Here is a 17,096-nt window from a genome sequence, read left to right as displayed (position 1 = left end):
GCATAAAGGAAGCTTATTATTCCATGAGTAGAGGGATATGCAGCTTTTCTGATCATTTTTCTGCTTGGTTCAAAAAATTGTTGAGACATGATTGGGGAAAGAAACACAAAAAATGAAATAGAAAACTGCAAGCAGTGAACATTCTTTTGATGGTTATGATTTTGTAGCCACTAAAAATACTCTACAATAATGTAATTATTCATCTTTTCTCTTGTTTTGGGTGAAGAATTCGCTCCAATAAGAAAATGCTGTTACTGGTCGGAGGATTGCCTCCCGGACCTGACCGGCTACCCAGCAATTTGGTTCAGTATTATGATGATGAAAAGAAGACATGGAAAATACTGACAAGTAAGTGGTTTATTTTTTGTAGAGTTGTCTTGATGAATCTAAAACCATGGTTAATTAAATTAGACATTTTATTGATTTGTTTCCCTTCAGAGATTTGTTTATGTATCACAAGAGGTTTCACAATGGAGCAATAAATTGAGATTGCAGAAGATGCTAATTTTGTAATGGAATAGGCCTAATTTAAACTGGCTTAAAATCATTCCAGTAAGTTTTAAAAGTAAACTTGCAAAGCTTTCATACCGCAACACATATAAGCTAGTATTTTTCAAAAATAATGTGAAGTTGGAGGCAATTTCTCAGATTCAGCTCTCTGACTAACGATGCCTTTTAGAACACACTTTCTGTTGTGTTTTGCACTTTTGTTTCCCTCTTCAGCATTTATGTGTTGTCCATAGTCATTAAAGGTAGTTTCCCCCATTGTCCTCTACATCCATTGCTCACAGCATATTAGTGGTATGTATCAGCTACAGTAAATAGTGCTTAGAGGCTTTATGTATAGAATTTTTCACCCCATTCCTTTCTTAAAGGGTGATTGTGTTTTACAGCAAGTGTTTTGCCTCAAGCATTGAGATTTGGAACTTATTGTTATATTGGTTACAATTCCCAATCTAACTTGGTCATGGAATCAAATCAGTTTCTTGAAAGCAGCAGGCTGTGTGTGTATTTGCCCCCTTGTGGTTAGACTGGCTGCAGTGGTCAATAAAACTAAATTTTAACCAAGGCAGTATAGATAAAATAATAAATGAACAACTTTGAGCCATAAATCAAAGCCATACTTCTTAAACTGGACAGCTAGTAAAACTTGGATTTCCTAATGGATTTCCAGTTTTCACAGTGAAACATCTTTTATAAAATTCTATACTTTTATACAAAATCTTTTAATAGGATGAAGCCAAAATAGTATTTGTTCATAAGACAAAGCAAAAGTAAAGATAGATGAGATGTAGTGCTTGAAATAATGCTTCTTCAAGCTGGTTTACACAGTGAAACTAAACTGGCATAATCTACGAACTACAACAAGAAGACTCCCTAGGTACCAATACTCTGAATTAGTAGTAGATGATGTTGTGTAAGAAAAGCAATATTAAAGAGAAGATATGAACTATAGTCTAGAAAAGTCTGCATTTATCACTCCGTTCTGGTAGACATGTCAGTAATGACATTTCAACCATCAAAACTATGATGATATTGCCTTTTATCATGACAGTTTACTTTTAAGAAAAATCTGTAGGATAATAATAGTCAGTACAAACAATGTGTTTTGTAAGACAGAAGTAATCTATTTTTCTGATGTTGTTTTGTAAAATACAGTACCTCACAGTGAGGCACAAGTGAACTAGAGCTCTCTGTAGAGTAGGAGATTCCTGACTCACGTTCTTGGCCTACAACTGAATGACTGATATTATTTCATTGCATACTCACTGTCTAGGACAGAGGTGGTCAAACTACAGCCCGCGGGCCACATCCAGCCCACGGGACCGTCCTGCCCGGCCCCTGAGCTCCCAGCCGGGGAGGCTAGCCCCTGGCCCCTCCCCCACTGTCCCCACCCCCACAGAGCCACGCCACCTCATGGGCAGCGCTCTGGGCGGTGGAGCTGCACGCTCCTGCCGAGCAGCGTGTCTGGCTTCAGCCGGTGCGGTGACCAGACAAGTGGGCCGGGGCCAGGGCCGGGGGTTGTATAAGGGGCCCTGGGGGCAGTCAGGGGACAGGGAGCAGGGGGGGTTGGATGGGTTGGAGGCTCTGAGGGAGGCAGTCAGGGGGCGGGAAGTGGGAGGGGGTGATAGGGGGCAGGGGCCAGGCTGTTTGGGGAGGCACAGCCTTCCCTACCCGGCCCTCCATGCAGTTTTGCAACCCCAATGTGGCCCTTGGGCCAAAAAGTTTGCCCACCCCTGGTCTAGGACCTGGTCAGTGTCCTGAATCTATTTATATTTGCAAATATACTTTTATAGGAATGAAATTTGACAGCTGATTATTTAAATGGATACTATTCATTAGTTTGGGGAAAAATTGAACCATGCTAATATTATATGTATAGTCCGGTAAAGAACATTGTTCAGATTCTAAATTAATTGGCCCCAGTTCATACACAATGTAATTGAAATGACTGAATTTGAGTTACGCAATGGATGAATTTGGACTAGTGCCCATTTTTTTAAAAGTATCATTCTGAACTTCAAGAAGTTTTTAAAGAGTATTTTTGTGCAGCTTACCAAAATAAAGCATATTCTTTCTGTTGCCCTCTAGCAAGCAGTTATCTGAGGGCTTGCCTACATGGGGCAGCAGTGCGCACTAATATGATGCACAATAACTGGTCTGTGTAGACCCTGCTGGTGTGAATTCAAAGTTCCCTAGTGCACGCTAGCATAGGACTTTTTGAAACCTAGCTTGAGTGAGAGCAACCAGACTGTAAAACAAAACTGGAGTTACACAGAGTGATTTGGTTAGCAGCACAGAGTGATCGGATTAGCAGAGTGATTGGATTAGTACTGATGAGTTGTAACTCAGCTGTTGCATCCCCACTGCATTGCTAGCTCAAGCATCAGCCCCCCACACCCCTCAGCAAGTGATTTACCTTGAGCTTTAAAGCACCACTTAACTTGAGGTAGAGATTTGTGTGTGTGGACAGGTGTCAAGTTAGGGGTAACACTCAAGTTATAACTCAAGCTAACTATGCTATGAAGACACACTTTATGTCATATTGGGAACACAAAAAAATATCAATATTTGCACAGTGGAAAAGGTCAAATGTAACAGGGACATCTTCTTAGAACGTATTACAGATACTCCCTAAATAATGAAAGGTAACAATTTAAAACCTTTATGAAAGGTTGAAATAGCCATTAAGCTGTTTACAATTCTATAACCCTCCCTCTCCCCATCACCACCACCATTACCTAGTTCACCACGAAGCAACACAGGAACCAAGGGAAACAAGGAAAGGTGAGTAGAATTTTCTTCCGAATCTCTCCATAAAACATAAACTAACACTACAGAACAGTGGTACATAAACTTGAAGAGCAGGAGAGGAATATCATAAATGAATGGATTTGGAGAGAACCAGAAAGTAATCACAGCACAACACCCTGACATTGCATTTCAGTCATGGCATTGCATCAGCATTTGTAGTGGTTTTTAGTTATCACAAGACAGTGCCACCCTATATTTGTTGCAGAACATGAGACAAATATTGCAGTGCAGTTCCAGTACACTGTGCCATCTTTATTTTCTGTTGTAATATCTCTTTTATTCGTACCCCACAATCTTGGTTCTTAGAAATGGAATATTTCTCTGGTTCTCTCCCATATGGTTTTCAGTGCATAGTGTCTGAAAAAAATAATAGTTTTCCTATTTTTACCCAAATTCCTGACTGCTAGAGAGGGAGGAGAGGGTCCTCTTTTGTATCTGTCTTACCAGCACGACCAGTTCAGACAATGCTGCCCATCCCAGAGCCACAGGGCACCCCCAAGTCATGACGACACCATCAATTGAAGTGAAAAATTTACTGCTCATTCTGCAGTGAACCATAGGGTGGAGCATGAGCTGCATCATGCTGACAGAGTGCTGTGATGATAAGCCCCATGGAGATTCAGGATTTCTCCCGCTTTATCTCATCAATGGCTGAGATACAATGGATGTTCTTCCTTAACAGAAAACCTCCATCAGCTGTTTTCCTAACATCCCTCATCCACTCCCCCAGAGGCCAAATTCCATGCTCATTTACACCAGTGTAAATCTTAACAAATGCCACTGACTTCTTAGAGTCACTTTGGATTTATACTGGTATAAATATGCACAGAATTTGGATCCTGGTTTGTCCATATTACCTATTCTCCCCATCTCTCCCTTCACTCCTACAAGTGGTGTGTCATCGGAGCATGGGGCAGGTGAGGGTGGGAAGAGAAGATAGCAAATGAAATCCTGCAACTGGGAGACTGTATCAAATGACTCAGGAAGGAGCCCCAGATATTCTTGAACTGGGCCTGTTAACCTGTTAGAGAGTGGTGGTTACCCGCACCTCTCAGAGACGGAGTGGCTTTTGCACCAGTCCATTTGCTCAGTGCTCCATGAGATGCCTTATGTGAGATACAAGCAAAGCAAGAATATCATCCATTGGAAACCACAGACTCCACAAAAACCATGATACTCAGGGGTATGAAAAGAGTTGCAGGTTGAGCACCACAGCTGTTCAGTATGAGAGCTTTGCAAAATAAAAATTTTGCTTTGTTCACACTAGATGACTAGATCCGTTGGCAAGGGATACTGCCCTCTTCTCTGTTCCTGGCTTCGCAAAGCAACTAATGCATCAGGACTAATGGGAGTAATTCTGAAGGTATCAGGAAAATAACTCACCTTTTTCATAGGACCAGAGAAGGAGGGGAGACATGCACCCATTTCCGATTTTAATGTCATCCTCTATAAGCAAGACTGTTATGGCTCATGGGTTCATTAGATTTTTTACAGTCCAGTATTATTGTGTATTTTCCCCTTTTCCCTGCTAGTACTTCTCTCAGAGTAGCTGTTTCTTAGGCTGGGAACAAAGGAGAGAGCGGGAAGTGTGGTGTTTTAAAAGAATATATTGTCATCTAATTTTACCTTCAATGGGCTCAATTCTAATTTGAGATAAATGGATGCACAATGCTATATATCTTAAAATATTTGTTATTGCACATTCGTGTCCAAGCACAGTAGAAGATTTTACAAGCTACATGGTAATGTGTAGTGAACACATTTAATACAGTAAACTGTTCTTTGCTGAGTCACCCATATTCTCACATGTGTGCGCGCACGCACACACACACTTTAAAGTAATTGGGTGTTATCTGTGTCTTATAGCAGCAATAGGCTACCACTGCTGTCAGTAGCACTAGTTAATCTTGAACTGACAGGTGTTCGGTGGCCCCAATTAGCAGCAGAAGCATTGCCCTGCTGCTGGGTGCTTCATCACTTAATACCCTCTCAATACTCCTTTAAACTGAGTAAACTACCTGGTGGGCATTGAAGATGATTCTTTCAGTATCACATCCCCATGCCTGCTGCTGCTGCTGCTTATATTTTAATTATCAACCATAAAACCTACCAGGAATCCCCTTGTTTTAGCCTACCACTTTACTTTTTCTTTGTAACTGTAACATTTAAGATTGATTGAATTTTTTAAAATACCCTATGTTTCATTGTTTAAAATTAAACTATAATAATTGTAAGTTTCAAAAGCCATAACCTATAAAGATTTTTTTGTGTTCAGACTTGCATAGCACTTCCAAAAAACCCTACTGCTAAGGCAATGATGTATTACTTTCACTTTCATTATATGTTTTTAATCAGAGCGTGACTTCACACTAGACAAAGCGATGCTTTATGCATGGTCTCACTTGTTTTTGCTAAAATCTTTTGACATGATTAATTTTACTTTAATGCTTTTGTCTTGTTGTAATGGTAAGGATGATGGGTGTAAACCAGGGCAAAAATACATGCTTTTCTATTGTAATACCTCTTAGCATTTAAAATAAATCTTAGATGAAAGAAAAAAAGATCACAAGAGTGTGGTCCAATGGGAATTAAATTTCTTGCTACCTGAACATAGACTACAAGAGATTAAAAAATGATGCAGTCATTGTTTTTTATTTTTACTTTTGCTATTTCTTGAAAAGTAATATATTCATCTGCATGATGAGAAGTGATAAGAAGATGGTATCTTACAGATTTCTGGATGTACAGTGAATCCTCCCTTTCAATGCAGGATTTTCTTCTTTAAAACATGAATGGATAAAATATTAGGAAATGTTTCTGAAAGCTTAGAGGGCATATTCCATTCGGTATTAAACTGCAGCTGGTCTTTCTTTCACATCAGTACTTCTTTCTTCAATAACATGCTAACTGGAACTTTCATCAAGCTCTCAAAATAGGAACACATCATACAGTTAAAACCACAAAGAGGATTTGATGAGCACTGAAAGTAGTGGCAAACACATCTGTGGGCAATAAAACATTTGTGCTCAATAAGTATGCCAGTTTGGGTTTTAAAACAATTTAAAAACCAACATCCTTTGTCCAACCAAAGAGTAGTAACGTAGGTGATATATAAGAAAGGGTGACAGTGAAGCATTCAGAAAGACATTGGATTGGAGAGTTTTATTTCTCTCTCTCTTTCAAAAGGACCAGTCCTTTCTTTCTTATTACCTCATCCTTATTTTAATTACCTTTCTGTTTTCTGCCCGACCATTTGATAGACTTACTTGTTTAGGGTTGCAATGTTTGGACCATTATACACAGAAAAGTGATGGATTGGGAACTTTTGAATCTCCTGCTTTGTCCTGACTGAACCTACTCTCCCTTATGCCAGCAGCCAATCACACAACATCTAGAGGTTGTTGTACATTTGTTCTCCTCTGTGTCTATGACTCACTGATAATGATACACAACTAATCACTTAGTTCATTCTGTGTACTCATATAAAAGTAGCCTTTCGTCTCCATCTTTCACCAGATCAATTCCATTCCGGTGTTTTCAATTCCACTCCAGGTTATGTCGTCAGTGAGGTGACCCATGCTTTGAGTAATATGGTATGTGTTTTTACCATATTTTGATATAGCAGGCTCTCCTTGGCCATTTGCCTCCACAGTCCAGCCCCTTTTTGCATCTGCCACTCTGGCTCATTCAGAATATAATTTAAATATATCTCCTTTACTATAAACCTCCTTGGATCTTAAATAATAATACTTTGTAATTATATAGCGACTTTTAGTCCATATCAGTAGTACTAAAAGCACTTTTTAAAGCTGCACAAGCATTATTATTTCTACATTTTACGAAGAGGGAAACGGAGGCAAAGGGCAGTTAAATGACTTGCCCAAGTTCACACAGCAAAAGTCAGCAATTGAGAACCCAGGTTTCCTCATTCCCCAACCTGTGCCATGTCCGTTGGACCGTGCTGCTTTCTCTTCCCTTCTGTGTTCCATGGCAGCTCACAGATATTTCGTTGCACCAACTTTTCCCGCTCATGACAGTACTTTTTCCTTCCTGGACTCACTAAGCACAGCATTCTCAAGCCTTCTACTCTTTTGGAGTGGATTTGAAGTGCTGATTCCCATGGCAAGCCTTCTATTTGAGGGGTCACTAAAACAGTTTCTTGGCCCTTGACATATTTGTAAACATTTGGCCACCTTTTCCTATCCATTCCTGAAAACTCCTCTTTAGTTTTTCCTTGCTCATGTTGATCACTTCTATAACATCAGTTGTGGTTTTTGTCTCTCCATTTAAGATTCTTGGGAAACATTTTTAATTGTGTCTAAATGCCATTTCTGCCTTTAAAACTCTCTCCCTAAATGAATTCATCCACTATAGAAGTTTTGCTTTTTTAAAAATAAGATTAGAGCAGTTTTGAGGATTTCTTTCTGCTAGAGCTCTCCCCCCCCCCCCCCACACACACACACTTGATTTATAATTGAAAAATAACCATAAAAGGCAGTGGTGAAGTGAGGAGCAGGGCTGAACTAAACCTCTTGACGTGTCCTCAAGTTTGTATTTATCATTTACATGCGTAAATCATACACATGTGTACATCACAAATTTAGCTTGCTGAGCAATTCTTGGCAGCCATGATAAATTTCAAATACCTTACTCCATTCATTCCGTAGTCTCAAGCACCAGGGCTTCTGCTTCAGTGCTGTGTCGAGGTTGGTTTCAGCACTGCATTGAAAAGCTTGAACAAGCATTGGCACATTACGAAGGCAGAAGCCTTGACACTCCCTGCTAGATGAATTTAAAAAATGTTTTGGAGATCTATAGACGTAGTGACCATACCCCCCCCCCCCAAATACACACACACACACACTGTCTCTCCTCAATAAATAAATGTAATAATTACATTAAATGTAACTGTTTTAGTATAAATTCCTTCTATTTGTTCCATTCATATATTTAGTTCATTTTTAAAAGGTTCAAAACAGCAGAGCACGAACATGAAAGAAGTGACACAAATACTTAGAAAAGCTCACACCAGGGGAACAAATATACAGTAATATGTCTGAGCTTGGGAGTCTTATTTGATGTGACCAAGCAAATTTCCAACAGGCCAGAGGTTTACACCACATGGGCAAGTGAAAATATAGCTGTGAGAAGCATGAAGACAGTAAGGAGTAATTTTTGTGTGTGATAGGTTAGCCACACAACTCTCATTCTGAGCATGATGCATGGGAATTCAACCATGTAACTCCCATTAATGATGCACGCCTGCATATCTAAGAGCAATATGGAGCTCTGAGAATGAGTGAAAATACAGCGAGTTGTCAAAATGCATGCTCTATTTGTGTATTAAATATTATTCTCTTCTGCATTACCATTTGAAATAATTTCCAAGAAATGTCAGCACTCTTCCTTGAGCTTAGGTATTTGTCTTTTTGATTACACTATCCTTAGCTACCACTTTTACACTGATAGTATTCAACTGTTCTTATTTTTTGATAACTTTAATGACTCTGTGCCTGGCTTGACCAAGTAACCTTGTGACTTCATTTCATCTTCTGTCAGCTAAAAGCCTCAAAGACAAAAATGCTTCTCTTAGACAAACAAAGCATCCTCCAATAACTCAGTTCCCTCTATTTATCTTCTTGACTCAGACCTTCTGTTTGCCTCCCCTATTCATAATCTTGGCACTGTCCTTGACTCCGGACTTTCCATCTCTTCCCATATTCCATGGGTCATCGTATCTTGCTTCATCACCTCCACAACATTGCCTATACATACCATTGCCGTAACTCCATCTCTATCCATGGTTTCATCTCCTTTTGATTACTATATCCCCCTTCTCTATGGCCTTCTGAACTCCTAGCCCTCCAGACTCCAGCATGTATGGAATGCTGCTGCTTTTCCTTCTCAGATGTACAAAGAAGTGTGAACCACCTCCATGCTCAGAAATCCCACTGCCATCTCATCATTTCAAGATATAATTCAAAATGACTATCCTTGGGTCAGATTCACTGCCTACGCTCAGCCATGAATTGTCAAGCCCTGAGTGGTGGAAAGTCAATCTGGAGCAAAGCTAAGGACACAACTGCTTGCAACCTTTCCTTAATTGGTAGAGAGAAGGAACTCAGAGATGACTGGCACAGCCCAGAAAGTGAGGTGATCCAGCTGGTAGGAGGATGGGTCTTAGACAATCAGGAGGTATGCTTATTTAGCATGTTTCCACGGTAGGCTCTGTTGGCAGGCTTCTATGGAGCCTTATTCAAAATTTAAAGCTGCTGACTCCTGGAGATATTGCTACCTGCTTGGAAGTAAATCAAGACCCTTGTAGTAAAATCCTTCTTGGACTATCTCCAGCCTCACAGACCTGATATGCTTCCAACTCCATTTACTCATCTAGCACTCGGTTCTCTTTAACAGTCCGGACGCTGCTCCTGGGAGAATCTTCTCTGCAGTTCCAGCTATCTGGAACAGCCTTCTTGCAAAATTGTGTTGTACTGAATGAATAGCATCCTCACTGCAAACGTGGTTTTTGGTTTCTTGCATGACTTCAGGTAAAATTAATGTGTTTATTCTCATCTAGTTGCACTGGAATTCACGTAGCATTAATGGGAATGAGGCATGTATTGAGATGAAAATGAACTCTAGTGTGTTTCTGGTTGTTTGCTTCAAAAAGTATTCCTTTTGTTTCTGTATCTATTGTGATATTTTTGATTTTGTACAAATGGATTACAAAGAGGATGATGAAGTTCCTGTAGCTGAGCAAAAATATTCTCATCACAAGAAACTCTCACCAAAATAATCACATTTTTGCAAGGAAGTGAAACACTATTCAGACTTCTTTCAACATTTTTTTTTCATACAACAAAAGACAGTTTCCTTTTGAAAGCTGGGACACTGTCATTTTAATACACAACATTTGCAAAGTGGATTTTGATAACTTGTCTTAGCTTTTTTTAGTTTCACATATAGCATTAATGGTGAAAGGTGAAAATATTAAATTCCTAGCCATTCTTGTCTTCATTGGTTCAGTTCCTTGTTTGACTCTGCTGGGCCATCATTTGTGGAATGTAGCTCTCTTCTTTTTCTTGTTCAGGATCCCTTTTGTTGAGAGTCATATTTTTATTTTCTTGATTTCTATTTAGGTCAGGTCTGAAATGTTATCAAATATACAAGGCCCTTTGTTTTTGATTTTCATTTTGTTTTAAAATTTCCTGGGAACTTATCAGTGTTTATTACAAACATTAAAAAACAGGTGAAAATCAGTGCCAGAAATTAACTTCACAATTTTCTGGGTAAATATCAGCATTAATATTGGGAGACCAGAGGACAGAAAAAAAGCAACAAATAGGGAAAAGTAAAAGTATTGAAAGTAAAAGCAATTTAATGCTGTGGTTTATTTAATGAACTGTACATTAACATTATGTACACATATGCACATGCATTGGTGTGTGTGTGTGTGTGTGTGTATTCCACTACACTGTCCTACTTAAACAGACAGCCGCACATTTGCACTTAGATTAATTTATTATTAACATAAACACATCTGTCTATTAATATATTGGATTTTCTTAACATAATCAGTATTTTCATGTATTTGAGTGGTCCAAAATTCAGGTGAAAATCAGTATAAAATGAATAATAGCTTTTGTAAAACCCCGGAATTTTTTTGTAAAAATCAGTAAAAACTGAAAACAAAGCCTTAAAAATTCACGCGTGAGGGTTTATTTCTATAAGAAGAATGACTTCATAAGCATAATGTGTTGTACCAAATGTTATATCGATTATTACTTTCTTTTATCTGAATACCAACGTAAATATCTGCATAAAAGAGTTAATGTGTTTTTCACAGGGCAGCTTTATTTTTGTGTGCTCATCCTTCTTCTTCCGACTCCACTTCCATTTGGGATTGTGCACTTGTGGGGTGTGTAACTGAGAGGTGTCCACTCTCACTGAGAAAAAAGTGTAAATGAATTGAATAATAATGTATTAATCTTAAAAAGGCATTTTGCCCTAGTGCACAGAAACCCTGCGTAACTAGAGCATATAATTTTAAACGAACCAGGCCCTAAGACTGCCACAATGATGTGATGTCGACAGGAGCTCATAATTCATGCATATGAATTACATCTGAATATCCGGAAAATCTCTCTGACACTGAGATCTATTAGATTGTGGAATAGTTTCCCTTGGGGAATAATGGAAGTCCCATGACTTTAGTTGTTTAAAACCAGCCAGATCACTAAAAAAAGGTTCAGCTCTTTGCCTGACCACAGTCTTTTTTAAAAATGAATTCATTGCTTTGGAAATGTGCCAGCCTGACAGCCTAGGAGACTGAAGTCCTCATGTCATTCATAGAACAGAAATAGCAAAGGTGGTTATAATGCAAGCTTCCTACACTGTCCCTGTAATGTAACTCACCTTCTTTGTGAATATGGCCAGGTCTACAATAGAAGTGCTTTGCTGTTAAAGCTATACTGGTAAAGTGTTCCTATTGTGGATGCAACTTATATGGGCAAAGCTATGTTTTTTTCAGTATAGTTTATTCCAGCTCCTCCCAAGTCATACATGCTATGCTGGCCAAAGTGTCCACTGAAGTCATTTGGGAATCTTTTCATTGACTTCAGCAGCCTTTGGATTAGGCAAGGGGTAGTCAATAGGCAGATCACGGGACAAATGCAGACCACCAGATGCTTTTGAACGAACCACGAAATCTTTTTATTTACTTATTATTATCATTATTGTTATTGTGGTGTGAAAAATGTTTATTTGCAGTCTGGACCTTGACTGTACCTTGAGCAAGAAATTTGGACCTTGACAAAAAAATAATTGATTACCCCTGGCTAGGCCATCAGTCCTTGGGATTTGTCTGAGTCTGTCAACAAGAATGCCAATTAAGGATAATTGTGGTATTTTGCGGGCGGGGAAGATGAGAGGGGAGAGGGTTATGTGAACTCTTGACCACTAGGAATTAGCCTGAGAATACCAACATGTTTCACTTAGCCCACAAAACAGCCATAAACTACTAATGACTTTCTGTGTGGCTTCAGCTTTCAGTAGCCATTAATCTATTAATGCAGAGTTCTAAAATTTCCCTTTTTATAACAAATAAAGTATTTAATTCACATGTTTTGGCTTTCATTAAAAAAGTAAACATGAGATGGGTAAGGGTAAAGCACTATTAAACAAATCGAGTTTATAGTACTGTAAGGGGAAAAAGTGAATATTTTAAGTAAAAATATTGAGGTGGCTGCAGCTTACAATAGCTTCTCACCTACACCTAAGCCTTTATTTTGAATGTTCAAATGGTTTTTCTTCAAAAAAGTTAACTGGAAGAATTGCAAATGCCCTGCTTTGGGTCAAGCAAAGAAGGAGGAAGTTGGAAGAGCACTGTTTCTGGATCAGCAGGTTCAGAGGATGATGTCCAGGAATATTTTGTTAAAATATATTCGGATGGTATTATTTAAAATGTGCTTTTCATTTCCCATTGAAATAACACAAAAGGCATTTTAAGTGACTTCAGACCTTTGCCAGATCCAAAAAGATTGGCTTTCTGGTTGAATAGCAAAGGACTATTGGAAAAAATATCCAAAGGCCATGGAACCATCTTCTGTCCTCAGTTATACCTGTGCAACCTCACTGAAGTCAATGGCATTGTGTGCATGTAACTGATGGCAGAATTTGACTCATGAGCTTGTCCTATGGTTGAGGTAAAATTGAAAGGAAATCTTTATTACTAAAACATAAAATCATATATAACCAGAAGGTGTGATAGCAGAAAAATGTTTGTACACGGTGGCCCCAGTTCAGCAATATATGTAAGCATGTGCCTAAGTCCATGGCTATTCAGCAAAGCACTTAAGTTAAACATAGCTTAAGTACTTCACTGAATAGAGGTCTATAAATGTATGTATGCCATTGTGCATTTAGATAGGACAGAGTTTATCTGCATTACCCCCATATGACTGAAATTGGGTTTTTTTAAAAAACATGGTAGCCAATACTACAGCACTGACTTGTCTGTGGCATCCAAACCTCAGTTTTCAGACTGGTACTCAGACAAGGCAGTCCTTGTCTCCCAGCTATATTACCCCTAATGTATGTAGAAGCTCATTTAAACTTGATTTTATTCAGTAGAATTATAATTGTTGGAATAAATAGTGCTGTGACTGGCGCCCATCAATTTCTGCCTAAGCAGAGAACTACACCCCCGCGCAAAAGGCCCATACAAGGCCCTATGCAGCACTTAAGCCTTTAGTGTTTTGTGGGCCTTTTTCGGGGGGGGGGGGGGAATTTCATTGATTGAGAACAGATAGACAGTGTCTCTCAACCTTTCCAGACTACTATACCCCTTTCAGGAGTCTGATTTGTCTTGTGTATCCCCAGTTTCACCTCACTTAAAAACTACTTGCTTACAAAATCAAACATAAAAACCTAAAAGTGTCACAGCACACTATTACTGAGAAATTGCTTACTTTCTCATTTTTACCATATAATTATAAATCAATTGGAATATAAATATTGTACTTACATTTCAGTGTATAGTATATAGAGCAGTATAAACAACTTATTGTCTGTATGACCTTTGTGTTTGTACTGACTTCACTAGTGATTTTTATTTAGTCTCTTATAAAACTAGGGAAATATCTAGATGAGTTGATGCACCCCCTGAAAGATCTCTGCATACCCTCAAGGGTACGTGTACCCCTGTTTGAAAACCACCGCAATCGAAGCAGCAGCAATCATTCTCCCCTCTGCTCACAGAATGTTTCTAGCCAAGCAACAGAAATTCCAAGAATGAACATTTAAATGTTCTGAAATTTGATTTTTCTTAACTCAAAGATTTATAATGGCAATAAAGCCCTTCCTTAGTGTCTCCTTGTCTGGGGGAATTGTTTGGCTTCACCCCAGCTGCTTCATTTCCACAGCCAGGCCTTCGCTCACAGAGAAAGGACTGCTATGGTAGGCTTTTTTCCTATAATACAATGCAACAGCCTGCTTGAAATGGTTGCAGCTGTTTAAGAACTCTCACTTGAGATTTTTAATATAGGAAACACAGTGATAATCTGTAATCTCTTATGGGAAAGTCCTGCAGAATTACATAGGCATGAAACCAATAATGTTCTATAGAAATTAGAATAGTTCTTTTAAAAAATTGAATTGATTAGATAATGCTAATCTTTCCATAGATTTTTAATCATCCTATAGAATTTAATAGAGAACAATTTTCTATAGAAAAATCCTCATCTTCTAGTAATTTCTATAGAAATTTTCCCTAAGGGTTGATCACTTAATCATATAGCACTGAGGGTATTTGCTTGTGTTTGTCATGCAAAGTTATCAGTTACCCTTTCTCATATACAGAATGCTTTAGCCATATAAAAGATTGGATTGCATGGGACGGGGAGGATCATTGCAGAGCTCCCCTATCATTACATAGGAGTTGTGAGGTGTAGTTCCTATGGGATCAGTGGGATGCAGGAGCTGACCATGCAGGGGCCCTATGCCATTGGTGGCTCTGACTCCAATACCTGTGGATCTGAGGGCAGGGGGAACATGATCTCTCCCACTATGGCCAAAGTACCTGTATTGTGTAAGCAAAGCTGTAATACCACACCAACATAGTAAAGGGTCTAAATATTACTCAGAATTACACAGGGCTCTTTGGACATGACACATTTCAGTTATAATAAACTAGTGTCTTGTTTTTGAATGTCTAAGGGAGATATGAAAAACTGAAAGAAGTGAAAGTTACCCTTTGCTTTGCAAGGTGACAACTAGAATTAATTCTGAGTAGGCAGGAAATGCTGATCCAGAATATGAGTGTCACGGTAGAAAATATTAGCTAACGAATTCTGCATTAGAGCAAGACTCTCAATTACTTCAGTCGGAGTAAAACAAAGCCCTTAGTGGGTAAGGGAGGGAAAGCATTTGACCGTATGTAACTTAGCAGTGATTTATGATGATTCATGGGAGTTTCACCAGGGATAAATAGCTGGAGGCCTGGAAAGAGCCACTTTGACTAACAGTTTTGGAGGTGGTTTTGTAAAGCCTTCGGGGCAGGGACTGTCTCTTGCTATGTGTTTATACAACAGCTAGCATCGTTGAGTCCTGGTCTTGATCACAGCCATTATAATAAAAGAGAGTTATTCTTTGCGAGTACATAGTTTAAACCCAGAAAGGCTGTATTCTTCACCAGTTGGGAAGGCTGATGTGCTGAAAATAGACTTCATTTACTGATAAGCAGTGAAAAAATGGGCAGCGGGTATAATAGGCCAGGGAAGGCTAAACTGCCACTGATTCGCAACCGGACACCTGGGCTGTGGTGGCCCCGCCTCTTCCCCTCCCTGCTCCGCCCCTCCCCAAGCCCCCCCCACCTGCTGCTGCTGCTTGCCTGGTAAGTCTTCCTCCTCTCCTCCACTCCACCCCCTTCTCTCCAGAGGTCCTAGCCGCTCGCAGCATCCCTCCTCACTCCCCTTCCCTGTGGGGGCGGGAGACTGAGGAGGCCAGTGGCGGGTGGGGGGGTGAGGAGGTGAGCAGCGTGGGTCTTGCTGTGGGTGGAGGGATGAGGAGGGGAGCAGCGAGCAGGCAGGGGAGTGAGGAGGGGAGCGGTGGGCAGGTGCGGGAGTGAGGAGGGGAGCATTGGGCAGGCAGGAGGGTGAGGAGGAGAGTGGTGGGTGGGCAGGGGGGTGAGGAGGTAAGTGGCGGGCTGGGGGGTGAGGAGATGGGTAGGGGTCTCACAGTTGGTGGGGGAGTGAAGAGGGACACAGTGAGCCAGCGGCAGGCGAGGGGGTCTTGCGGCGGGGTGGGGGGTATCTGTCGGGAGAGTGAGGAGGGACGCGGAAAATGGCAGGAAGGGGGGTCTCGTGGCGCGGGGGCATGAGGAGGGATGAGGCAGGGGAGTCTCGCTGCGGGTGGGGGTCTGAGGAGGGACTTGGTGGCGGGGTGGGGGACTGAGCGGGGAGGGAGCCGAGCAGAAGCCGGGCGGGGGGGGGGGAGTCTGGGCGGGGCCAAGGGTGGAGAAGGCGGGACAGGTAGCTAGCGTCCCCCAGGGGAAGCTTCACCCGCCACCCATGCCTGAAAGGGTCAATGGAACTATATTCAGTTTAATGAGACACAGTTATCCCTGGTGTGTCTGCATTTAAATCAATGTGCAAAGGGCAACTTGAGTCTACTAGAAACCTGAATGGTTCCTATTCAATGCTACTTTGCATTAGTGGCATTCTTGAAGTCCTGAAGCTGATGATCCAGCACTTTGCCTGCCTCTCCATATACCATCTTCTGGAAGTCTTGGGGCTGTTTTTGTGTAGTACAGATTAACCAATTTTTGTAACAAAGGAGTCTCTTCAGTTTCTTCACAGTTTCTTCACAGTTCACTTCGGGTATTAGACTCCACTGCACCAGGGACTCCTACTGGGTTAATAATCAAAGATAGTAGATACTAATTTACTTCCAGAAAACTTTTTCAAACCTCCCTGTAAATGTACCATCTCCCTGTTATGAAGTAGCCACTAGCGAAGAGAAGGAAGTTCAGTTTGATAGGCTGATGCTAGTGCATTGAAGTGAGTCTGGTGTTAGTATATTACGTTAGATTCTGTAGTCGGGGGGATTGCTAGTTCACTGGTACCCCCCGTGCATGCATGAAAATAAAGAGGCCTCAGGCAATTCTGATCCAAACACAACGCGTGGTCATTTTTCCACAACAGATGGTATGCAGCCCTGCATTCTCTCTCAGAAAGTGCCTTTCTAAATTACTTCCCCTTTATCTACATGGGAGCTCCCCATCT

The 17,096-nt window shown here is 40.4% G+C and overlaps 1 protein-coding gene across 1 annotated transcript in view; it reads left to right on the top strand.

The window, feature by feature from the left end:
* KLHL14 (kelch like family member 14) overlaps positions 1-17,096 on the top strand; it is a 76,725-nt gene that overhangs the window by 16,390 nt on the left and 43,239 nt on the right. The window contains exon 2 of the mRNA XM_024195360.2: positions 227-348. Within this exon, the coding sequence (XP_024051128.1) occupies positions 227-348 (122 nt within the window). The remainder of the gene's footprint in view (positions 1-226; positions 349-17,096) is intronic.

Source organism: Terrapene carolina, unplaced genomic scaffold (assembly GCF_002925995.2).
Source record: "Terrapene carolina triunguis isolate 2854851 unplaced genomic scaffold, T_m_triunguis-2.0 Scaffold58, whole genome shotgun sequence".
NCBI classification, from domain to species: Eukaryota; Metazoa; Chordata; order Testudines; family Emydidae; genus Terrapene; species Terrapene triunguis.
The sequence above is the reverse complement of the archived record's forward strand: the minus strand, read 5'-3'. Positions and strand labels throughout refer to the sequence as shown.